The following is a 25,194-nucleotide window of genomic DNA, read 5'->3' as shown; positions in this document are numbered from 1 at the left end:
ACGGAGACACCTCGCCATTGGCTGTTGATGTATATCCCTCCCTTACCCTCCATAACTCTCCTGGGGGACAGTGTCCCTCCCCCTCATCTGACTTTGATGGAGCTGCTAATCACTGAATCTTGCCCGGCTACCACAGGGACTGGCCCAGGGACACTCACATGACCGAGGCTGGGCCGGTTGGCGTTCCTCCCTGAGGTTTAGTATATTGGGCTCTTATCCCCCTGGGCTTTCTTAGGTGGGCCAGTGGGAGGCTGGAGCTGTCTCTGGTCCCTTTCCCCACCATACAGAGGAAGCCTTTCTGAAGGAGGGCGAAATGAGGCCAGCACCCAGAGAAACACAGAGCAGATAGGTGGCAACAATCTGGTCTGAGTCGCTGGATCCAGCTGTTTCTGACGCTCATCTCCTCGGCTGTTCTTGCCAGCTCCATATTCTAATAAATACCTATTCTGCACGCAAGCTGTTCTGAGACAGTTCCTTTAACTTGCAACCAAAATATTCTTTGTTAAATCTACGACAAAGGAAGGCACATCTCTTTGAGTCTTGGTTTACCCATCTGTGAACAGGGCACAGGACTTGGCTGACATCCCTCAGGGTTCTTCCAGCTATGAGAGACTTTAGCATTGGTCCAGACCTCGACCTCTGGGGCTCAGCTGACCTCCTCCCCAGGTGTCCCCAGGGTCTTCTCACTGCAGCCCTGGGTCCCCAGCTGCTCCACCAGCACGGTGATGCGAGCCTCCAGCTCTCCCAGGGTACAGGCATGGTCAGCACTGCCAAAGTGGCCGAAGTAAGTCACGAGCTTCTTGGCTGTCTGTTCATCACACCTGCAGCAAAGGAGAGCACCAGCACTGTGGGGCTGCTTTCCAGAGTCTGCTCCAGCCTCAGAAAGTGGGTGTTGCCACCGAGTCTAAAAGCCAGGCCATGGCACCTCCTGGTCAGTACCCCTCCCATGGCTCCCCATCTGACTGAGAGGAAAAGCCAAAGGCCTCACCCAATGTGCCCCTCTGATCTCCCTGGCCTCCCTCTCATCCATCTTCACTCACGGTGCTCTAGCCACAGAAACCTCCTCACTGCCCCTCCAACATGCCTCAGGGCCTTTGCACTTCTTGCTGTTCCCTCTTCCTGGAATGCTCTTCCCTCATTTCCTTCAGGTCTTTGCTCCAATAGCACCTTCTTAGAGTGGCCTTCCTGGCATCTCCTCGCCCCTCCCTCTTCTGCTGCTTCACCTTATTTTCCTCCTACTTGTCACCACTCACTAGAATAGGGGCTCCAGGAGAGGAGGGCTGCTGTCTTGTTCATTGCCGTCCTCTCAGAGCCTCCAGATTTGTCTGGCACGAAGTAGGTGCTTAATAAATGCTTGTTGTTGACTTAAGGGTCGGTGGTGACAACAGTCCTGGAAAGCTGACAGCACCATACAATATAATAATAAACACCAGCGCTGCCCCTTGGTGGCGTACCTACTGCGGTCAGGCGCCTGTTAGGCATTTTATAGCCTTGACAACAAATCTTCACAAACCTCTTGCCTGCCTTAGAGACGAGGAAGCTGAGGCTCAGAGGAGTCAGGAGACTTGTCTGAGGTGCCCCAGGCATCTGGGTCTTTCTCCCCTCTAGGGTGGTCGTGAGGATTACATAAGTTGGGGAGTCAGAAGGCCCCTGACCTGGGCCAGGCTGGAGGAGGGCACCGTAAACGCTGTTTCTCGCAGGAGCGACTGGGTAAGGAAGGGTCTGGTATGTCCTGGAATTACATGGAGCTGTGGACATGTCCTGGGATAGCGGCCAGGGGACTGAGAAGACACCAACGGTTATTAAAGCCCCCCACAAAGTGTGCCTTTGCCAGTCCCCTCATTTCATCCCCGCACATGCCTGGGGTGGGGGGCGGGGCATCTGATCACTTCCCTCCTATGGACTAGGGGACAGAATCAGGCCTGTCAGCCTCCCAAGCTCAAGCTCTGTCACTGTGTGAAGGGGCTCTGGGCCTCTCGCGCCCCCCCCTCCCCCCCCCCCCCCCCCCGCCGCCCTCCGTGGCACACATACCCACTCCTGCAGCTGGAGAGGCGAGCCAGCAGCGTCTTGACCTTGGCCAGTGACCTCTGCTCTTCCTGCCACTTCTCGGCCTCCTCTTCTTCGTCGGAGGCGGCCTGGCCCTCCACTGAGCGGAACAGCTGCCCGTCCACTGCTGGAGAAACACGGGATGCGGGGACAAGGGACAGAGGGAGGGAACCAGGCAGCCCGCCCCAGGGGGAAGCCACCAAGGCTCCACCAGGAGCCGAGCCGGCCACCCAGAGCCCCTCCCTGACGCTCTACCCAGGGACCCTGAGAGAGAGAAGCCCTTTTTCTTCTCCGCTTTCTAAGATGACAATACCAGCCGGGACCTGTCTGTGCCCTCAGAGATGCAGTATTATTCCCATTTGAGGATATGGCCATCCCAGCCAGGAAAGCCGTGGGGCGGGGGCGTGGGGCTCAACACCAGGTTGAACAGGTTTTCAGCTCGCAGGGGGCTGCATGCCTTTGACACTTGAGGGGGGGCGGGGGATGCAGAGGAAGAGCAGTCATACGCGTGACTCTGTGTGATCCCCAGCATGGCTGTGTCTGGTTGGTGTCCCCCAGTCTGGCTGTGCATCAGAAACCCCGGGGTTGGTTGTGGCCTCCTGGTGTCCTGTCACCCAGCATCAGGCTCTGTCTCCGGGGGAGGGGGAACAGCCCCCGAATATCTCTCCGGGGGAGCCCTCCCTTTCCTCCCCACTCCACCCCAGCCCCGGGGACACAGATGTCCAGCCTGGCCAGGCAGAGTGCAGACTAGATGGCCACGGGACTGGTTCAGCCAGGGCAGCGGACCCAGGGCGGGCCGAGGACAGTCAGGCCAAAATCTGACTCAAACTTCCAGGGAAGAGAAGGGCCTGCATTCCCCTGGCCTGGGAGTTGGAGGGTGTGGGTCTGGAGCTCCTGGGGGCTGTCTGGTCAGTAAGAGGGGAGTGCCTTCCGCACGATGGGTCCACGAAGGCAAGGCAGCAAGGGGTGCAGTTCTGCTGACATCTCGGCTGTGCCCAAAGCCTACTTGGACTTTTTAATTAATTCCCCGCACCGTACCTTCCATCTAACTCGAGCCAGTTTGACAGTGACAATGGCCTGACCCTCGCAGACAGATAGTATCCTGAGCAGCAAAGCTGTGCATACCTTCCCCCCCGTAGAGGGAGAGGAGAATCAGAAGCAGCAGATCTGAGGTGGGCCTGGGCATCTGTGATCCGGGCCACCTGGCAGGTTTGGGAACCACTGATTCAGGTATCCTGACTTGGGACACCCGTCTCTCCAGCCTGACTGTCCCAGCTGGGTGGGCTCAGGGCCCTTCCGTTTAGTTTCAATAGAAACTGTCCTGGACCAGAGCGCCTGGGTGGCTCAATCGGTTGGGTGTCTGACTTGGGCTTAGGTCACGATCTCGTGGTTCGTGAGTTCAAGCCCCGCGTCGGGCTCTGTGCTGACAGCTTGGAGCCTGCTTTGGATTCTGTGTCTCCCTCTCGCTCTGCCCCTCCCCCACTCACGCTCTGTCTCTCTCTCTCTCTCTCAAAAATAAATAAATGTTAAAAAAGAAAAATAAGAAACTGTCCCATACCAAACAGAACCAGGGTTGAGGTGACTGATCCATGACGTTTTGGTTGCGTGAATCGTGTTCCCAATATTGACGGTTTGTTTCTCGTCCTCGGGATTTCCTGGTGCTGTGTGTATGTGTGTTGTGTATGTGTGCATGTATATATGCGTGTGTGTGTGTGTGTGTGTGTGTGTGTGGTATCATTACGGTCATGGTCATTAACACGTCCTGGTGCCCGAGGCAGGGGCAGGCAAGGGACTCTGAAGATGAACTGGAAAGATGGCACCCAGCGGCCCCTCCGCACCTGCCCATGGCTGAGCCCAGCGAGCACTGTGTGCAGGGACAAACCTTCGTCCGGGGGTCTGTTCCCGGAGCTGCTGTCTGACTGCCAGGCTCCCTCTGGAGAGGTGTCTGGGCTTCTGGTCCCACTTTCCTCAGGTTCACCACTCTTGGCTTCTGGCTCTGGGCTGCCTTGTGAGGAGATTGGGAGCTGGGTGCCCTCTGACCTGTGGGCAGGGGAGAAGACACAGGTGCTGAGAGGGAGGAGGGGGCTTGGCCAGCTTCCTGCTGGCAGTGTGGGATGTGGACCCACCCTCTGCCACTGCTTACTCTGCACAGGTGAACTATGATGTGCCTGAAGAAGACCATGTGGTCGACCTTACTGGCTCTCTACCCAACAGCCAGGATGTTAGAGTCAGACTTCCATGACAGACACTCCCTGTCCCAGTGTCCCTTGCATCTAAGGCACAGGCTGTAATCTAATTTTAGCCAAGGAGGCTAAAGGAAAGATCTTCTGGGGAGCCTCTGGAATGGATTTTTATCCCTTACTAAAAGTAAATCAGGAAAGAAAATGCCCTTCCTTCTTGCCTTTGGACTTTGTAGTGTGGATATGTTTGAAACACTGGCAGCCATCTTGTGACCATGAGGAAATGGCTGAGAGAATTATGGAGTAGTTGAACAAGAGCCCTGATATCTTTCAGCTGCTGAGAGTCCTGGACCTCCCACTGCGGGACTTCTTATTATGGGAGAGATTTTTTTAAAAGTCTTAATTGTTTCAGTTACTTTTAATTGGGCTTTGGAGAACCTACTTCACCTTCATCAATCAATGTTCTTGATATTCTAAGGTCCTCACTTGAATCTTCAGGGTCCGTGTCACTGCCCTTACAAAATCAAGGGAAAAAAAGAAAAACAAATCTATCCTAGCATGAAAATATTCACTAATGAACTGGCTGCTTATTAAACTAGCCCTTTCCTCCTCTTTCATTTTATACCCACATCTGTCTTTCATCTCTTCAGAATCTGTTGTTACTCAACCTCTCCCTGTCAGATGTAACAGCCCAATAGAAAAGAAAGGGCTGTGAAGTGAAATTTCACATCTTGGAAAAGAAGAGGCTGTGGGGGTGTCGTTGAAGGGGTACTGGGGAACCATGGGACTCACAGGCAAAGCCACTGATGGTGGGAATGTGGCAGAGTTGGGCCAGTTTACAACCGAACAAGAGAAAAATCAACAGGATTAGGAAGGGCCAGGAGCACCAGAAGAGACTCGGGGGACTGGGAAAAGCCCTTAGAAAAACGAGCAAAAGTCTCGAATACTTTTGCATAAGAGACCCTCCTCATGACCCAGTTGCAACAACAAGAAAATGTGACGTTAAGGACGCCCCATTGTGTTTTCACACAGTTTTGTTGGGAAAATTATTCCAAAAGGAATATAATCAACCCGGAAACAGTCTACATCTAAGAATTAATACACTGTCCTACAGTCATGAAGATTGCTTTTAAAAAAGGAGTGAAAAGTGAAAAATAGAATTGCTGTGTGACCCGGCAGACCACTTCTGGGTATGTACCCAAAAGATCTGAAAGCCGGGACTCAAGCAGATGTTGACACACCCTTGTCCACCGCAGCATGATTCAAAAGGTAGAAGTGACCCAAGTGTCCATTGATGGATGAATGGATAAAGTGTGATCTATCCATACAATGCAATATTATCCAGCCTCCCAAAGGGAGGAAATACCGACACGCGCTACGACACGGACGAGACTTGACATGGTGCTCAGCGAAAGAAGCCAGTCATCAGAGGACAAATGCTGTATGATCCCACTTCTGTGAGGTCCCTAGAGCGCTCAGATTCCTGGAGACAGAAAGTAGGAGGGTGGGTGCCGGGGGGCTGGGGGCCAGGAGAACGGGGAGTTAGTGTTTAATGGGGACAAAGTTACATTTTGGGAAGATGAGAGAGGGTTCTGTGGATGGGTGGGGGGATGGTTGCACAACAGTGTGAATGTACTTAACGCCACTGAACTGTGCACTAAAAAATGGCTACAGTGGTTAAGTTGTATGTTATGTATACATGTTACCATGGGGAAAAAAAAAAGGAATAAGTTGAAAACATCACCTGGTTATATCTGCTAAGTAGCACAGGAAACTCACTTTAATACATTTTGGGTTTATTTTTCAAGTTAAAGCCTCAGTCAAATCAGACACAGGCCACTCTCTTTGGTCCCATTTTGTGCAGATTCACTTCAGTGGATCTCTCCGGGGCCAAGTATTATTGGAAACCGAGGACCCTTCTGCTCAGTTCAGGAGTTGCTGTTTGAAGTCACCGGCCAGTCCTTGCCCACACAGACCACTGTAAAGATAGAAGCCACACGACACCGTGGATGAAGCGGGGGCCTTGGTGCCAGCCCTGGCCTTGCCAATGAGGAAGTGGCAGTGGGACTTGGTCCCCATTTTGCAGATGGGTCGCTGGAGCTGATGACCTCTGAGGTCCTCCCATCTCTGCTTGCGTTCTGGTGATCAGGCCTGTGTGAGTATTCAGAGGAGCCGGCTTGGCCAGCATGCGTGTCAGGGAAACGACAGCAGCCGTTCCAGAGTGATTGGGACACGGGGACGCGGCACTGCAGAGAGTCCTAGCAGGTGTGGGTGCCCAGTGTTTGTTGGGTGGATTCAGCATCGGGGGGACTGTCTGCTGAGCCAAACAAGAGGGGATCTGCGGGACTGCACTCGGAACCCAGAGCAGGGCATCGGCCGCCTGGGGCCACCCAGCACCTCCTCCCCGTTGGTGGCAGCTTCCCTGACTGCCACCCAGATGTCTCACCTGCTCACCTACCCCTACCCCCAGCAGCTAGTCTGCTCAGAGGAGGGCGTGGCGTGTGGCTCCTCCCCATGCTAATTAGCATGATCCCATCCCTGGCCACCGTGATTGGCCCAGGCCTGCACAGGTAGCCAATGAGACCAAAGGAACTGTCTGCTGGGGTTTCCAGCGGACCCGCTGGCTCCCTGCCTGGTGAGGTCTGAGGTCGACACTAGGGAGATGTGACAGCCCAGGGGGCCGGCTGGAGATGCAGGGAGCTACAGAGAGAGCCTGAAGATGACAACAGAAACGACGTCCTTAATGACATGATTTGGGTTGCTGGATCAGGGCTAACCCTAAACTTTTGTGTGTGTGTTTTTAAAATGTTTTATTTTGGGGAGAGAGCGCGAGCACGCGACTGGGAGAGAGGGGCAGAGAGAGAGAGAGAATCCCAACCAGGCTCCACGCTTAGTGCAGAGCCCAATGCGGGGCTCGATCCCAGGACCCTGGGATCATGACGTGAGCAGAAATCAAGAGCTGGATGCTCAAGCGACTGAGCCACCAGGAGCCCCTAAACTTTTGTGTTTTACGAGCCAATAACTCTAAGTCCTGTATTCAGGCTCCTGTAATGCAAGCCGAGAACAGGGATCTGGCTTGGCAGCCGTCAGTGTGAAAAGGCCATGGGCGGGTATTCTTGTTTAAGCATGACACCATATGAGGTTTCCAAAGGCTCATACAGCCCAGAGAAGAGAAGACACGAGGGTATGGGGTCACTGTTTCCAAGACTCAAAGGTGGAGACAAGTAGCCTTTTTATGGCCCCAGAGGGCGATGCTTGCCCAGAAGGAGAGAAGGAGGGGGAAGCAAAGATGAGATTTGGAGAATCAGAAGGAGGCAGTTTTAGCTCACTGTGAGGAATGACTTTCTCACAGGGATTGCTGACCAAGAACAGAATGGGCTGTCTTGTAAGGTAATGAGCTTCTGGGCCAAGGAGGTATGTAAGGAGGTAAGGGACTTCAGTGGGCTGGAATTTTGAACAGAGTTGGAGGCCGAACTTGACAATATCTACGTCTTCCCACTCTGAAATGCTGCTTTCCCCCCTAAATTATGTAAGGGCTTCAACAAACAATATGAGACGGAGGGACCCACCCCTTATTTACAAGTTTCCTAGCATAGGCTAGCGCTGGCACCCTGGTCCCTCCTCTCCCCACATGCCCACAGCCACTTGAGTCTTGGAAACCCTGCCCCAAGTGCAACTTTGTGCATTACCAACAATAACCAAAAACAACAACTAAATCTTTCAGAATGCTTACTAGGTGCCAGGCACTGTTCTCAGTGCTTTAAACATTTTCCGCGCAGCAACCCTAGGAAGTAGGTACTGCCATTACCCTCATTTTGCAGAGCCAGAGTAACTTCCTCAAGCCTCACAACTCAGTTCTGGAGCTGCTGGGATTCACACTCAGGCCACTGGCTCCGGGCCCACACCTCCGTGGCCCTGCCACGTGGGAGGAAGTTTGGGAGGCAAGGTCTGGAATGACCCAGCCCAGCCGCCATTCTCATTAGGTGACTATAGGCCACAGGCAATGAAGTCGGGAAGAGGAAGCCACCGAGAACAGAGTGTGGAGAGTGGGACAGGGGCGGATATGCCTCGGAATTTTCCAAGAAATAAAATGTGGCTGCAAAGCAACAGAGTGTCCCCAGGGACGCCGAGCGTGTGCTACCTGGTCTGGTAACTGGTATTTGACCGAGTCTGTCATTACCCCCCCCTCCCCCCTGCTGATTGACTCCGTAGGGTCATTCACATAGTCACATAAATGTGCTGTAATATCTCCACCTTAAAACCAAACACGAAAGCCAACCAATGAAATAACCCTCTCCCGCATACAGGTTCCCCCACTTGCCACCTCTCTCTCTGTCCGGTTTAGGGCAGAACTTCTAGAAAGAGCTGCCTCGGCTACACATGCCGTTCTGATCTCACCTTGTCACCCACGACGGCTCTCCTGTGAGACCCAATGGCTGCCTCTCAGTGCTCATCTGGCCGGTGAAATGAACACTACACTTCCTAGTGCACACGTCATGGTGCACGTTTCATTCTTTTCACGTTTATTTTTAATTAGTTTTAGAGAGAGAGAGCAAGCAGGGAAGAGGGGCAGAGGGAGAGAGAGAGAGAGAAAGAATCTCAAGCTCAGTGTGGAGCCCAACTCGGGGCTCAGTCCTACAACCCTGGGATCCTGACCTGAGCCAAAATCAAGAGTCAGATCCTCAACGCTCAACCTATTGAGCCAGCCGGGTGCCCCTATAGTGCACATTTCATGGGGTCCGTTTCACGAACACTACTATATAGAAGGCAATGGACGCTACATTACTCCCTCACCTGGTCACTTTCTTCAGGTGGCTTCCAGGAGACAGCTCATCCCTCCCTGGTACTCCTCCTTGTCTACTTGGCTCGTTCCTCCTCTTCCTCCCTACTCCTCTGTGCTGGCTGGCATGCCCTCAGACCCCACCTGAGAATTTTATATCATTTAACTCTTCAAGGGGTCTCAGCCAATGCTGTGGCTGTAAGAGCCGATGACTTCCAAATGTATCTCCAGCTTTGGCTTCTGGGATCCAGTTTTATGACAGCCTTACCCAGCTTAACTGCTGCCTTGACATCTCAATCTGGATGTCCCACAGGCATTGCAGATGCCTCCGAGTATGCTTGTCTTTCTCCGTCTGCTCCCTCTGTTCGCCCTCCGTGAAAAGCGCCAACACTCGGCCCCCCAAAGTGGAGGTCATACATGAGGGCGGAGAGTCTGACCCGTCACTCAGTTCTGATCCCATGTCCAGCCCAGGGGTGGAGACAGAGGGCCGTTCTATAATGCTATTGTGTGACCACTCCCATGCTGGGTTTGGGCAGGTGGGACAGAAGTGGGAAGGAGGCAGGGGGAGTGCAGCCCCTGCCCTCAATGGATTTCTGGGTGACAGGGAGTCCAGACCCTTCACTCTTCAAGGCAGTGCCCACTGGACTCGGGGCCAGACCCTCATAGACAAGGAGGGTGCTGGGTCTGCAAAGCAGGGAAGGTGTCCTAGAGGAGGCAGGACTTGGGGTTGAACAGAATGAAAGAGGCTTGGGCGGAAGAGGAAAGGCAGCAGGTGTCTCTGGGGACAGATCAGGGGCAGCAGGGCCAGAGAAAAGGAGTCACAGTAGACCAGAAAGGGCTGAACAGGCTCTGATTGGGCACCCCAACTCTGGGCTGGGCCTTATGTGTGGTGTTTTGAGTACTGCTCATGGACTTAGGAGGTCGATATCTCTCAGAAGAGGAAAAGGTTAAGTCACAGGTGGTTGAGGGCCAGCAGAGATCCGGACCTGGGTCCCTCCTCTCCAAAGCCTGACCTCGCCTTGTTCCGTTGTCCCATTCCCTAGGTCACCAGGCCTTGGAAGGTCCCACATCTTATAGATGGTGGAAGCAAGCAGAGGTTTGCAGGTATTAGGTTGAACCATATGGAATTGCTGGGTTTTGCTGTTTTTTTTTTTTGTTTTTTTTTTTTTGAGAGAGAGAAGGGAGAACATGAGGGGCGGGGTGGGGGGTGGGTGGTGACAGAGAGAGAGTGAGTCAGAGGATCCGAAGCGGGCTCTGTGGCTGTTGGCTCAGGGCCCAATGCGGGGCTTGAACCCACAAGCCACAAGATCATGACCTGAGCCGAAATCGGACGCTTAACCGACTGAGCCACCCAGGCTGATTTTGCTGATTTAGACCTGCAAAGGGGAATTTAAAATGGTTCAATCTGATAGGATGTGTATGGATAAGGTCTCTCAATTGATCGGTTGCAAATCTGTCACTTTAGTGGTGAGTACCCTGGTTTGTGAGAGGCTTTGTTAGAATTTTCTAGGCCTACAGGGCTCCTGGCTGGTTCAGTCGGTGGAGCACGTGACTCTTGATCTTGGGTTTGTGAGTTCAAGCACCATGATGGATATAGAGATTACTTAGAAATAGAAAGAAAAGAAAAAAAGGGTTTTCTGGGCCTACAAAGCTGATAGCCATCCACCCTAGGACTGGGCCATATAGCCCCGTGGTTTAAGGAGTGTTTCCCATAAGAATGGGTCCCTTCGAGTCGGCTCTGGGCAGGAGATGGAATTGCTTGGGGACAAGGCAGAGGGTCACCTGTCATCTTGCTGAATGAGCTGGGTGCTATTCCCCGCCCCCCACCCCCCTCCCCCCCCACCCCGACCTACAGGTCCAGCCTCCTTGAAACACCAGCCCCAAGGTCACAGAGCAGACACTGTATCATGTTACGTCTCTACCCTCCCTCCCCACCCCCTGGGCCATCAGTACTTGCTATCATGGTCATTTTCTGGAAGACAGCTCTGACCCTGCTCCAAAGCCCTCTGTGGCTCCCATGGCCAACTGGAGAGGTCCAGATCCCCTGATATCTGAACCCCTCCATGGAGGAGTTTCTGAAGTTGCAAAGCAAAGATCCGACAGAGGAAAGAACACATTTTGCTCAGGAGGGCCCTCTGGGTGGGGACAAGTCCCTCTGCTCCCTCCCCACCCCCTGTCCTGCCCTCCAGTCCCCACTGTACGGGAGTACAGTAAGGGGCAGAGGTCAGCTCTGACCCCGTGTCTCTTGCCTTCAAAATGCTTCAGTGGCTCTCTGTGGCCACCAGGAAGAACTTCAATATCCTTAACACGACATCAAGGGTCCTCCAAGATCTGACCTAACCCTCCAGCCTCATCACTGGTGATGACCACCGGGCATAGCACAGCCAGACCCACCGAACTCCTGTGTGTTGCTCTTGGGGCCTTTGCGCGTGACAACCACAGCCAACACCCGTATGGCCTCACCGTGTGCCAGACACGACACCATTCTGAGTCTTTTAATGCAAACTGCTCTATTCTTCCCAGTAACCCTAAGAAGGAGTGATTTCTTCTTCTTCTTCTTTTTTAGTTTGTGCATTTTGAGAGAGAGAGAGAGAGAGAGAGAGAGAGAATGTGCATGAGTTGGGGAGGGGCAGAGAAAGAAGGAGAGAGAGAGAACCCCAAGCAGGCTCTGCACTTGGTGATTTGGAGCCCTGGGTGAGGCTCGATCTCATGACCACAAGATCACAACCTGAGCCAAGATCAGGAGTTGGACACGCAACTGACTGAGCCACCCAGGCACCCCTGAAGGAGTGATTCTTGTTACTGCCATTTTACAGATGAGGAAACTGAGGCGCAGAGAGCAATTTGCCCGAGGCCACACAGATTGCCCCATCTTCAATGTGCACCCCGAGCCCAGCAAGTTCAGCCTGGAAAATCCTACAGGCCCTTTGCTCTCCCCTCTGCAATGCAAATACCACTTCCTCTCAGGACTCCCCTCTCTCTCACCTGGACTCCCAGAGCTCACATGCTCTCAGGTGTCCTGTTATGATACGTGTCCCTCACCAGACAGAGGTTTCCTCCGGGCATCACAGGGACAGAGTGGCCCAATAATGAATTAGTGGATGAGGGCATGAATGTGTGAAGGGTAGGTCAGGCCTGGACAAGTCCTGAGCCTGGGTGAGGATCCCAGCTTCCTCCCTCACCTTGTGCTCTCGGATTGTTCCAGAAAGGACAGAGAGGAGAGCACTCATTGTGAAGCCACAAGGCCTGGGTGGCGCCCCAGCTCTGATCAGCTTTTCCTGTGGATCAGGGGCTCGTCTCCTGCGCACCTCACTGAGGGGCAGACCCTCAAAGTGAAAGGGTGTCGTGCTTTCTTAAACTGCACACCTTTTTGGCCGCTGACCCTATTGCTTACTAATATAGGTTTCCTTTCCTAGGAAACACGATTACCAGCCGTGGAAAGCCGGTATCTCGTCCCACACAGAAAGTAACAACAGCAACAAAAATACATAAAAGAACAACAAAACCAAGTGAGTCGATTCTACCTAGCCCTGAGGTTTCTGTCTGCCTCTGAACCCGAGACTGCTTTTTCTCCCTTAAAGTGGGTTAGCCCGGAGGCGCTAGAGATTCGCCTGTTCCAAACCAGGACTGAGGAGGCCCAGCCTCCTCGCTCCATGCCTCCCTGGCCTGTGACCCCTTCTGCACCTCGGTGCCACTTTCCTTTGGGAGCCATGGAGGAACTGGGGGTGGTGGTGGGGGGGACTCCTGTGACTGTAGAGGTACCTGTCACTCAGCAAGCACTGGAGAAGGACCTCCTTCCCAGTTCCAGGCGGTTCTGGGGCAAGGTGGGCCCTGGAGGCTGTCCACTGTCCCCTTACACCCTCGCTTCCGGACAGACCCGAGTCCTCGTGTGCGGTTGGGTGTTCCCTCCAGCTGGCCGCATCTGTGCACTTCCCGGAGGCTGGGGCGAACCTCTGATGTCTCCCTCCTGTTGGAGGCCGACGGCCACATCTGGCCACCAGCCCGGCGGCTTATGCAATCTGACAAAGGCCAGATGTTGCTTTCTCCCTTCCTCCAGTCCTGCGGCTCCTGGCTCTCAGCTCGAGGTCCCCAACACACAGGCCCCTTCTTGGGATCCACGATGCCGAGAGGGGTCTCGGGAACTGCCCGATCTGGGTCACGTCCCGCAGGACTGTGGCTCTGCAGTGTGACCCCCGGGTCTCCATTTCATCCCCACATTCACTCGTGAGTAAACACGGAGGGGCCCTGGGTCCCATGAGGGTGACATGAAATGACACAGTACTTCCAAAGCTGGGGAGCCCCGGCCTCCACTAACATTCGAGGCCATCCAAGGTGGTGCTCAGATGGACAGTTGCGTGTGTGTGTTGTAAACAGCTAAGCATTCATTTTGGCGTGTATGAAGCACAAATAACAAGCACACCAAACAATTTCAGTTTTTTGTGTATGACAGTGTTATACCTTTTTTTCTTTAAAAAAAATTTTTTTTTAACATTTATTTATTTTTTGAGAGACAGAGAGAGACAGAGCATGAGCAGGGGAGGTGCAGAGAAAAGGAGACACAGAATCGGAAACAGGCTCCAGGCTCCGAACTGTCAGCACAGAGCCCGACGCGGGGCTCGAACTCACGAACCGTGAGATCATGACCTGGGCTGAAGTCGGTCGCCTAACAGACTGAGCCACCCAGGAGCCCCCTTTCTTTTCTTTTTAAACGATGTTTATTTATTTACTCATTTTAAAAATGTTTATTTATTTTGAGAGAGAGAGAGAGAGACAGCATGAGCATGAATGGGGGAGGGGGAGAGAAAGAGGGAGCAGGAGGATCCCAGGCAGGCTCCACACGGTAAGCACAGAGCCCGACGTGGGGCTCGAACTCATGAACTGTGAAATCATGACCTGAGCTGAAATCAAGAGTTGAATGCTCGACAGACTGAGCCACCCAGGGGCCCCTACCTTTCTTTTCGATAAATTTATTTAAGTAAAAAGAGTGAGATGATTTAAGGAAAGATATTAAATAATAATAGCACAGGTGCTATGCAGATAATGGCAAAAAGTGACACGGAGCCTAGGAGAATGTCTGAAGCTTGGCGAGCCTTAGACCAGCACACGGTAAGCTCCGGGAGCTACGAGAGCTGTGCTCTTTACGCCTCAGCCACTTGGTTAGCCCCTCAGGGGAAAGGACCCCAACTCTAAATATGGGCACCCTCTTTTTATAATGGCTATTTCAGAATGGCCCCACATGAGCTGGATAAATAATATACTCAATCCTCACAAATATTCGAAAAAATTCAAAAAAAATTAACGTGATGCGCTAACAGTGATTTAAAGGAGAAAGGAAGGTTATAATACACATTTCAACATGTAAATATTCAGACGTAATGATACTTTTAGATGGTTAAACCTACCTATAATGGCTTTTTTAAAATTAAAGTGTACTTAACACAATGTGACATTAGTTTCAGGTGTATGACACAGCGATCACACATTCTTCTGTGTTCACCACACGTGTAGCTGTCCTCTGTCACCATACAACACTGTTACAATACCAGTGACCATGTTCCCTGTGCTGTACCTTCATCCCATGACTTACTCATTCCATAACTGGAAGCCTGTATCTCCCACTGCCCTTCACCCATTGTGCCCATCCCCCCACCCCTCCCCTCTGGCGGCCATCAGTTTGTTCTCTGTATTTATGGGTCTGTTTCTGCTTTGTGTTTGTTATAACAGCTACAGTTGAATTTGAGAGTCATGAGGTAATATTCAATTGCATGTTGTTGACATTCTTTCCCTATATTTGGCATTTTGAAATACGGGCTAAGAAAATACATTCAGATGGATGGATGGATGGATGGATGGATGGATAGGTGACTGGATGGATGGATGGATGGATGGGTGACTGGATGGATAGATGGATGGATGAATGGATGGATGGATGGATGGATAGGTGACTGGATGGATAGATGGATGGATAGATGGATGGATGGATGGATGGATGGATGCATGGATGGATGGATAGGTGAATGGATGGATAGACGGATGGATGGATGGATGCATGGGTGGATGGATAGGTGAATGGATGGGTGGACAGATGGGTTGATAGATAAGCAGACTCACTGGGACACAGCATAATGAATGCCAGTGGACACAGACATTCCTTATCAGCTGGTTAAGCACATGTGTTGTCAGTGTCTAGGATGTGGTTTTGAAATGATGAGCAATTCTTGGAAAATTCCAAACAAAACAAAGTATAACCTTCCCACTACCCACGCAGCATTACATTCTTGGAAAATCCATTGTATGTTAAAGCTATGCAAAGAATTTGTGGTTATATGTAAAGCAGCGTTAGATCCCAGTCTCAGACACTTGTAGTGACAGCACGTTTTTCAAAGAATGAATGTCCAGACATTTGGAAGCCGTGTGGGGTACAGGGCAATCCTGGGTTGTACAGGACCTGTGCAGAAGCTTGCGTCCCTGGGAAGGCCCCCCTCAAGGGCCAGGAACACTGTCCCCCTAGTCATTGAGACAAACACTCCCTCCCCACAAGTTTCCAGAACATCCCTGGAGGGGAAGCTGCTTCCAGAGAGATGCTTTGTTGCAGACTCCCTCCTTGCTCCTGTTCTAACCTCAGGTCTCACTGGCTATGGGAGCCTCCACCCAAACCTGGCTCTAGGCTGCCTCATGGGGGGACTATAAGGTGCCCAATTGATGGATTTGGACTTGGAGGCTGCCGGTTTGGCCACTTGGACCATGCCAATGCCCTGGGTAAGCACCCAGGATCTCCATTGGCCAGTGCCCTCTGGCCTGCAGCCATTCTGGCCACCCCCCCCCCGCCCCCCCTGCCATGTGGTCTCTGGGCTTTGCAGAGCCATGAAGGATGGGGGATTGGCTTGTATCTGTTTACTCCTGAGCTAGCCTCTCAAGCAAGGGTGCCCTCATCAAGTCCCTTCCCCTCACTGAGACTCAGCAGCCCCAAGCTTTTAAATGGGGAAGTCGCCCCTGCTCATGGATGAGAGCTGGGGCTAAGTGAGGGACGTGTGCACCTGTTCACACTGTAGGCACGCATCCAACTCTTGTTAGCTCCCATCCTCTGTTCACAACCACCTCCTTCTCTATTCATTTTGTTTTCTAAAAACCTCAAATAAATGCTTCAGTGCAGGGATAGCCGCCCAATTTCTTAATCTGACCTGTGCCGATGAATATGGTGGCCGCTTGTCATACTGGGCTACTGAAATTTAAACTAATTACAGTAAAATTCAGCTCCTCAGCATGTGAGCCACATGTCAAGTGCTCAGTAGCCACATGTGGCTTATGGCTACCATATTGGACAGTGCAGATATAAGCCATTTACATCATCACAGAAAGTTCTGTTGGACAGCACTGAGGTTATGGTAAGAAGATAAAGTAATACTTCACAGTCATTTTGCCTCGAACCATAATTCTGACTTGTAAGTCACCTGTCCAATTCACTATTTCGTTCGTGCAGTGATAATTCTGCTTAAATTGCAATTATCTGAACCTAGAAATTGACCCTGTTGTATGTATAAACAAAATATATCACAAGTGGGTTCCTGCCATAATCCAATGCACTCCTCTCTACATGGAAAAACTCAAACTGGGTCCCCGTCTACACCCACTGAAGGGGTGGACTCTGGGTGGATTAAAGACCTAAATATGAAGGGCAGAATTAAAATAGAACATACAGCAGGATGAGTGGCTTTGAGACCTAGGGGTGGGGGACAGCTCAAACAAAAACTCAAAAGCAAAAATCACAAGGCCCAAAGCATTTGATGAATTTGATCAATCAAAGGACACATGGGAGCCGGCTGGCGTCCCTTGGTCAAGTTCTGTGCAAGCCTCTCACAACCCAGCGATTCCGCCCCCGGGGTATTGTTTTTTGGGGGAAGTTCTCGCACCCGTCTGCAGGGTGGCATGGAGGAGAATGCTCATCAGTGTCATCTGGGGAGGTGGCAGCTGGGAGGCGGCTCTGGGATTGGGCGGGAGACTCACCAGGAGGGAGGGACAAGGGTCAGCCGTGAACACAGCCAAGGCACCTGAAACATGCAAGGCTGAGTGAAAAATGCAAGACGTGGTGTGAGATACAGAACACAGTGCTGTTACGGACGCCGAACGCAGACACAGAAACACACGTTTTGCCGGAGCACTGTGAAAAGAAGATACCTGGAAGTCACTCGAGGAGGGTTGCCGATAGGGCGGACAGGGAAGTGGGAAGAGAAGGGGAGAAAGTATCCATTCCTACCCCTGCTCCAACCCAAGTCTCCCGCTCCGAGTACACAACCTTCCAAGTGTCAGAATACATGTTCACCGATGACCAGCACGGCGGTTGTAGGACACTATCACTGAACTCAGGGGCTGGCAAACTTTTCCTGTAGAGGGCCAGGGGGTCAGTATTTCAGGCTCAGCAGCCCAGGTGGCCACTGCTGTAGTTACTCAGTTCTGCCTTTCAGGTGCAAAAGCAGCTACAGACAATCCACAAGGAAATGAACATGGCTGTGTTCCAAACTTTATTTTATGGATACTGAAATTTGCAACGTCATGAAATTCCTCTGTGCCAGGAATATTGTTCCTTTTCGCATTTTCAACCACGTGAAAAGGTTGAAATCATAGTTTGCATAAGATCCATAAATAGGCATGGGGCTAGATATGGCCCACAGCCTGTAGTTTGCCAACTCCTGGTTTAATTGATGACTTTTGCCCCCAGTGGACAGAAAACGTGTTTAATCGGTGTGGTAGACTGAGGGCTCACCTTGCCCCCAAGGCTAGGCAGCCAGCACCTTCTGGATTTGTGAAGAGCACTGAATGAGAGATGGAACAGAGCAACCCTCTGGCTGGGGCCAGAAAGACCACCCTGAGGGGAGTGGGGACCCCCTGAATGGGCAGCATGGCGTATCCATCTGGGTCAGCAGGAGGGAGGGATGTTGTTGTGGCTGATATGCTAAGGGAGTGGGTGGCTGACAGCCTGTGGGACACACGTTCACAGGTGCAGGCTCACTCGAGCTCATTGGTGGCATCTAATGGCAGAGGGCACGAGCGGTGGGTGGCAGGAGGGGATGCTGGCAGCCTGCCCCTAGACCAGCCGGGTCAGCTCTGCCTTGCTTTGGCCTGAGTCTGGCCCTCCGATGTGCTGGCCCCTGACACCCTGCCAAATAATTCCCTTCCGGCTTTAGTGAGCTAGTGTCACTTCCTGTTGTTTGCAACCATGGCCCCCCAGCTGGTATGGCTTTGAGCAATTCACATCACCTTTCTCAACTTCAACTTTCTTTCCACAAAAAAGTCTTACATGGTGTGCACCATGGTTACGGCAGGGTGGGCAGAGTTTCTAGCAATGACTCAAAGATTCCTGCAGCCTTTGACTGTGGGGAGGTATCATCCCCTTGATGGTGTTATGTTATGTTGTTACAGCTGATGTCAAGGAGGTTAACGTTCCCATCCAGTCACACGAGTCCCTTTAAAAACAGAGAGCTCTCTTGGGGCGCCTGGGTGGCTCAGTTGGTTAAGCGTCTGACTTCAGCTCAGGTCATGATCTTGTGGTTCATGGGTTCAAGCCCCGCATCGGGCTCTGCGCTGACAGCTCGGAGCCTGGAGCCTGCTTTGGGTTCTGGGTCTCCCTCTCTCTCTGCCCCTCCCCTGCTCGTGCTCTGTCTCTCTCTCAAAAATCAATAAACATTAAAAAAAAATATTTAATAACAGAGAGCTCTCCGGTCCAAAGAGGACTTCAGGGAGACCTGAAGTGTGAGAAGGACTTGGGTCCTCGCTGGCCAGAAGGTGAATGGGCCATGTGAGGTGCAGTGTGAACAGTGACCCTGGAGCTGACAGCCAGCAAGGAAACTGGGATCTTAGTCCTACAACCGAAAGGAATGTAATTCTGCCGACGCCGGAGTTTGGACACGTGTTCTCCCCCTGAGCCTCTATACCTGGCCAGTGACACCTTGATTTCAGCCTCGTGAGAGCCTAAGGAGAGCCAAGCCAAGCCTGCCTGGACTTCTGGCTTACACAACGTGAGATCATCAATGGGTGTTGTTTCAAGCCACTAAGTTTATGGCCATTTGTTACGGTTGCATAGAAACCAAACACAACTGCCAAACAGACGCGCCCCATCTGCACACACAACCTCAATTACCCTTTCAGGCACTGAGTGGCCATGTGCTTCTGGAGAAGAGATCTGATTGGTCTGTGTTGGATCATGGTGACTCCTCCCCTTTACCAGGGATTGGTTTAGGGATAGGCATGTTATGTCCTTTTGGCCAATAAGAGGGGAAGGGAAGTGTTCCAGGCCGATCTCTGGGAAAAGGGAAGTCCACGGAGGAAGTTATTTTTCTGTCTGTGGATGTGGCAGTGATGCCTGAGGCCATGGCAGCTATCTTGTGACCATGAGGGAGGCTTGCCGACAGGCCAAGACGACAAGCTGAGGAAGACAGTGTGGGAAGATGAAGAATTGTAATCCTTGCAGACATCACTGAGTTTCGAAGAAACTGCTTTTTCCCTGGACTTATGGGTGATCATCAGCGTCCTTAAGATTTAAGCCATTTGGAGTTGGGTTTTCTGTTTCTTGCAGCCTAAAGTGTTGTCACCGAAAACGGCTCACAGCGCTGCTTGGGGGTTAAGTGAGGTTGCGTATGTGAAGTCCTTAGCGCAGAGCCTCAGGCCCAGCAGGCGCTCAAGAAATGCAGTCTTAGTGCCTCTCCCCTCCTGCCTTAGCCCCGGGGTGAGTCAGGGTTCAGCTGGAGGACTGGGGCCAGCAGGGGACATTGATCTGTGCCTACGTCTGTAGTTCCAGCACTGTCTCAAGAGATTTATTATAAGGAAGTAGCTTCTGTGGTTGGGGGGCTGGCTCAGCTGGTCTGAAATCCCTAAGAGGGGGAGATCACAGGCAGGCTGGGATCCCTGGGCATAGAGAAGCTCTAGTCACAGGCGGAACCTGTGAAAGAAGAACCTTCTTTCTTTCAGGGAAGTCCTCAGCCTTGCAAGTGATTAAATTGCGCTCACCCAGATTATCCCGGATCACCTCCCTTGCTGAAAGTCAACTGATCACAGACTTTAATAACAGTTGCAGAATGCCTTCACAGCGAGCCTCGATTTGTGTTTGGACCGCCTGGGGCTGTTACCAAGTGACACATCAGAAGACCGTCACCACCCCCCGGCCCCGGCTTTTCCTAGAATGGCTGGAAAATGTCACTTGCATTCGCTTCCCCTTCTGCTTTCGGCTGCCTGAGCCACTCAGCCCCTCTGTGCGCTTTGCGGAGCTGCAGGGCGGACAGGACGTCTAGAGCCCGGCTAGGGCCCACCGACGGGTGGGGGCTTCCAGGCAGCTGAGCCCGCCCCGGAGGGCCTGGGGGCTTGCACACCGTGCTTCCTTTGCTGCGTGCCGGCGTTTCCTGAGCGAAGCCTCGCAGGAAACGGAGGCCAGCATGTGAAAACAAGAGAACAACAGTAGGAAGAAGAGCTTGAGAGGGGGCTGTGGAGGGTGAGCTGAAAATAAATCACGGAGAGGGGAGTGTGGGACAGTCCTCAGGGGTGCTTTGGGCCTGGGAAGGGTTGTCCGTGACTCCTCAACTCTGGCTCCTACTTGCCTTTCCTGGGGTGGGAGGCAGGTGCAATGGGAGTGTGTCCATCAGGGTCTCGGTGCAGGGGTCACGCTGCCACTGAGTGGTCTCTAGAGGCGTCTCTCCGCCTAGCTGCTAATTTTGTTCTGTGATTCATCCGACAGATGCATTACTGAGCCAGCCACCGCGCCCAGTGCCAGAGGTATTGCACTTAGCAGCAGACAGCCCTAGCCTCATGGAATTCACCTTTCCCTGGGGGACACAGACCTTAATGAAGGGGTCACGACAGTAAATTAAGGATGGAAAAAGCCAGGGGCTGTGAGAGATGACAGGGGAGCAGACTAGATGGGGCTGGGGCCTCTCTGAAGAAGTGAGCCATAGCATTGGAGACCGGCGGTATGGATGACTTAGGCTGGTGACTTAGGCAAGGCAGGGCTGAGAGCGGTCAGGAACTAAACGACCAAGGAGCAGAAGGGCCACTGTGGCCAGAGTGATGTGCACAGTGGGCGGAGTGGAGGATGCTGGGGCTGGATCCGTGGGTGGTGGCCAGATCCGTGGGTGGTGGCCAGATCACTCAGGTCCACGATAGTCAATGCAAGGAGGCCAGTGTTTAAGGGCAACAGGAAGCCACAAGGTTAGATGTGGATTTAGAAAGCCTCCCCCCTTCCCCCGCCCCGCCAGCCACTGTGTGGTTGGTTAGTGGGCTAGAGAGCTAGGGACAGCAGTCACATCTGTGCTGATGCTGGTGGGTGGCAGGTGTGGCTGGAGGGGAGCAGGGAGGTTGGAGACTTCAAATTCAAACATTACCTCCTCAAGGAAGCCTTCTGCCAGGCAGGACTGAATTTACATGAAGTCTTCACCCTCAGAGCCTCGGAAAGTGACTGTATTTGGTGATAGGGTCTTGACAGAGGCGATCAAGTTAAAATGAGGTCACTGGGGTGGCCCTAATCCAATCTGACTCATGTCTTTATAGGAAGAGGAGATTAGGACCCAAACATGTGCAGAGGGAGGACTATGTGAGGACAGAAGCAGAAGACGGCCATCTGCAAACACATTCTCCTGCAGACCCCCCAGAAGGAACCAACCCTGCCCACACCTTGATCCTGGACTTCTGGCCTCCAGGACGGTGAAATAATGCATGTCGGTTTAAGCCGGCAATAGTATTTGTCACGCAGCCAATCTGACTGATACACTGTCCCAAGCGCCATAGTAAAGAAACCTCTTCCACCTTGCCCATATCTTATTCATCCCATTTATTGTCACCCATTGGCTGACCATATCCCCTACCCAGGGTGTCAGTCCTATGAGGGCAGAGACTTTGTCTCGGTCATAGCTGCCAGGACAGCATCAGCACTCTCTGGGCATGCAACAAAATTTGGGTGAATAAAGAAAAGTCAGTAGTTATGTCTGACGGAGACAATGAAGAGACTAAGGGAAGATTCTCTGTCCCCCACGCTTACTGGGTCTTTGACTGCTGTTGGCCCCAAGCTTCTCCAGGTCACCTCAGTCCTCTTGGGAGAAGTGTCCCCACTGCCCCCCAATTCAGAGCAGGCAGTGGGAATCCTCAGATGTTTCCAACAGTCCAAGCACCTGCCAGCCAGTAGGCAGCCCTCGTCTTTCCTGGGCTTGGGCCTCTGCTAGGCTCAGTGGCAGCAGGGACAGAAAAGAGGGGCGCTGAGTGCCATCACTGCCCACAAGAAGTTCCCAGTCTAGGAGCTCCTGCCTCAACTTCCTGCATGGGACCCAGGCCTGGTCAATCACAGTGATTGGTTCCGAGTAGTTACACGACTCCCACCTGGGCCCGTCACTACCTTCCGTGTCCCTGTTGTCAATGATTGGTTCAAGGATGGGCATATAACCATGTCAGGATAATCAGGGTTAATCTAAGGGTTTTGTTGGAACCACCGGAAAAGAAAAGCTCTTTCTGTTGGGGGTGATTCAGAGGGTGGAAACTCACCTGGTGATGCTGGCAGACCTCTTGCTCCCATATAGGAAGAATGTCTGAAAGTGGAGCCCACAAGAGGGAAGCAGAGGTAAGAGATAGAGAGATTCCACATGTCATTATTTGTACTCCTAGATCCAGCCATGCCTGAAGCCATACTCTTGTGCTTTTCAGCAGATCATGCACCCCGCTCCCACCAACTTTTAAACTTAAGCCAGTTTGAGTTTAGTTTCCGCCATTGGTGACAAGTGTCCGATATAACAGAGATATTCCGCTACCTCCAAAAAAGCATACATCTATTTCTCACCATTTCCCCCACATGAGAGCACCTTGATGGTCTATACCCCAGGTCATTGCATCAGAACATCCTGGAGACCATGATGCCCACTCCCTCATGTGCTCCAGGGTTTCTCTGGCTTGGGTCTCAGGCAGAAGCCATTTACACCACCCAGAACTTGAGACAGGCGATGTCAGGATCCTGGCTCTACAGTGCCTCTGAAGCAACAAGGCCTGCCAGGCCTCCACCCCAGCACTGGCCTCTTCCTTGTGTTTCCTTATGTGGTCGGGACCACCCTAGACGAGGGGAACCATCCACATGTACCAAGGACTTCTGGCTTTCTGGAACACCACCACACTACACAACAAACTTCCAAAAAAACTTCCCACATCTGGCTCAGGGGCCCAAACATCCGCTTTTTCATCTTCCCTTTACTTGGTGCCATGCGGCCTGGGGTGGCTCAGTCAGTTGAGCGTCCAACTTCGGCTCAGGTCACGATCTCGCGGTTCGTGGGTTCGAGCCCCGCGTCGGGCTCTGTGCTGACAGCTCAGAGCCTGGAGCCTGCTTCAGATTCTGTGTCTCCCTCTCTCTCTGCCCCTTCCCCGCTTGTACTTTGTCTCTCTTCCTCTCTCAAAAATAAATAAACATTAAAAAAAAATTGCTTCGTTGGTGCCATGCTGTGGCCTTTATGATTCTTGGATTTTCACTTCCAGAAAGGAAGCTCACAGGTTAGACGTTTGTTGTTTTTGTCTGACCTGCATCCTTCTTCTGTCTCCAGGTAACGGCACCCACGTTGCTTTGAGGAACTCCCCCGCCCCCACACCCAGGCTAAGCACCCACCTCTCCCAGACCTCAGGGCTCAGTGTGTGCTCCGGCCCTGGCTGGATGGAGTCTCCCAGAACCCTGGCCTCAGGAATCCCAGCCATGGATTCTTCCCTGGGACATCATCCACAGGTGCTAGAAAGCAGGATGTTGGGTCACCGAAGCTGGGCTCACCGCAGCCACATTCGTGGGTAAAACCAAGCAGGGACAAGCAGAGATACAGGATGCACAGAGTGTGCTGGCGGCGTGGGGATTTAAATCTGCTCCGGAGTGTGGAGCAGAAAGACGCATGAATGCTCCCCACAGACGAGAAGGCCCCCGCCACGGGAGGCCAACTGATGACAGTGACATTTACTGAGTGCCAAGTACGTGCCAGGCACAATTTGAAGTGCCCTTTGCATCCTGGCTAATTCTTTCTTCGTGACGTAGGCACTAACACTAACCCCATTTTCCAGATGAGGAAACTGAGGTGCGATAGGTTGAGTCAGAGCTTCCCAAGAAGTGTCAAGGCACCAAAGAAAATAGACGCACATAGAGGTAAGTGGACAAGGTGGGTCGTGACCAAACATGGCTGGTGCGGCCCCTCAGGCCACCCTGGGTCCGTGTGGCTGGCTCTGACCTGGGGACCCCCGTCCACTTGGGACCCATCTGCATGCTTCAGGCTACCTGCCTGGCTGGGAACTGGACAAGCTGGGACCGGAAAGCAGGGGATCGCAGAGCCCATCCCCTAATCTGAGCACAAAGACACAGGAACTGCAGCTTGTTCCCAACCACCCAAGGGAAGCAGCACACGCAGCCCTAGACTCTGGGACTCTTGAGGACTGAGTCTAGCTTGGGGGTTGCCCTGTCCTACTGGGTGACCTTGGGAAGATCGCTGTCCGTCTCTGGGCTCCAGCTTCTTCTCTGAAGGACACGTTTGCTGCACACATTAGCCTGTACGGTCAAGATCCCGCTCCTTGGTAGGCACATGAAGTCCCAGACCCTGGGCCATCAGCCATAAGGATGGGCTCAGCTCTGCTCTCAGAGAAATCTGGCTGGGGGCATGCTTTGCCTGAGGGGAGACTTCTCTGCGGAGATACTATTGAGCAAAGAACGCCGCAGTTCTTCTGGCCTTGCCGTCTCCATTCCTGGGACTGAAAAGGCCTCACTCCTTCTTCGGGCCCTTCTGCGCCTCCGTGACCCCACTCTGGCCATTGTGTTCACATAGACATCCACTGGTGAGTGGTTTCTCAGTAGGCTTTGCTTTTTTGGATAGAAAAGAACAGATGTCCCCCTTCTTTCTGCCTTTAATAGAGTTGTGGAGGCCACACGTCTGAAGGAACATTGCAAAGACTCATTTGCCTCAGCTCCACGTCGGGGTCCGAGCTCTCAGGGCAGAGCCTGCTTGAGATTCTCTCCCTCTCTCTCTGCCCTTCCCCCGCTCGTGTACGTGTGTGCACACACTCTCTCTCTCTCTTGCTCAAAATAAATAAATAAACTTTAAAGTCTGTTTCAGCCCGCAAATCCCAAGGTTCCATCCTTGCAGAAAGCTCTGTCTTGGAACAGAGAATAGCAGGTCTGAGGCTCCCCCCCCCGAGCTCCTGGCAAGG

The 25,194-nt window shown here is 52.5% G+C and overlaps 1 protein-coding gene across 1 annotated transcript in view; it reads right to left on the bottom strand.

Annotated features, from left to right (window-relative positions):
- The window catches only part of EFCC1 (EF-hand and coiled-coil domain containing 1), a 43,443-nt gene that overhangs the window by 8,021 nt on the left and 10,228 nt on the right, over positions 1-25,194 (bottom strand). Inside the window, exons 4-6 of the mRNA XM_047836297.1 lie at positions 3,929-4,086; positions 2,032-2,170; positions 656-821 (exon numbers count right to left, since the gene is read on the bottom strand). Coding sequence (XP_047692253.1) covers positions 656-821; positions 2,032-2,170; positions 3,929-4,086 — 463 coding nt within the window. The remainder of the gene's footprint in view (positions 1-655; positions 822-2,031; positions 2,171-3,928; positions 4,087-25,194) is intronic.

The sequence above is a fragment of the Prionailurus viverrinus genome, chromosome A2 (assembly GCF_022837055.1).
Source record: "Prionailurus viverrinus isolate Anna chromosome A2, UM_Priviv_1.0, whole genome shotgun sequence".
Classification (NCBI taxonomy): Eukaryota; Metazoa; Chordata; class Mammalia; order Carnivora; family Felidae; genus Prionailurus; species Prionailurus viverrinus.
This window is presented reverse-complemented; position numbering and strand designations above follow the sequence as displayed.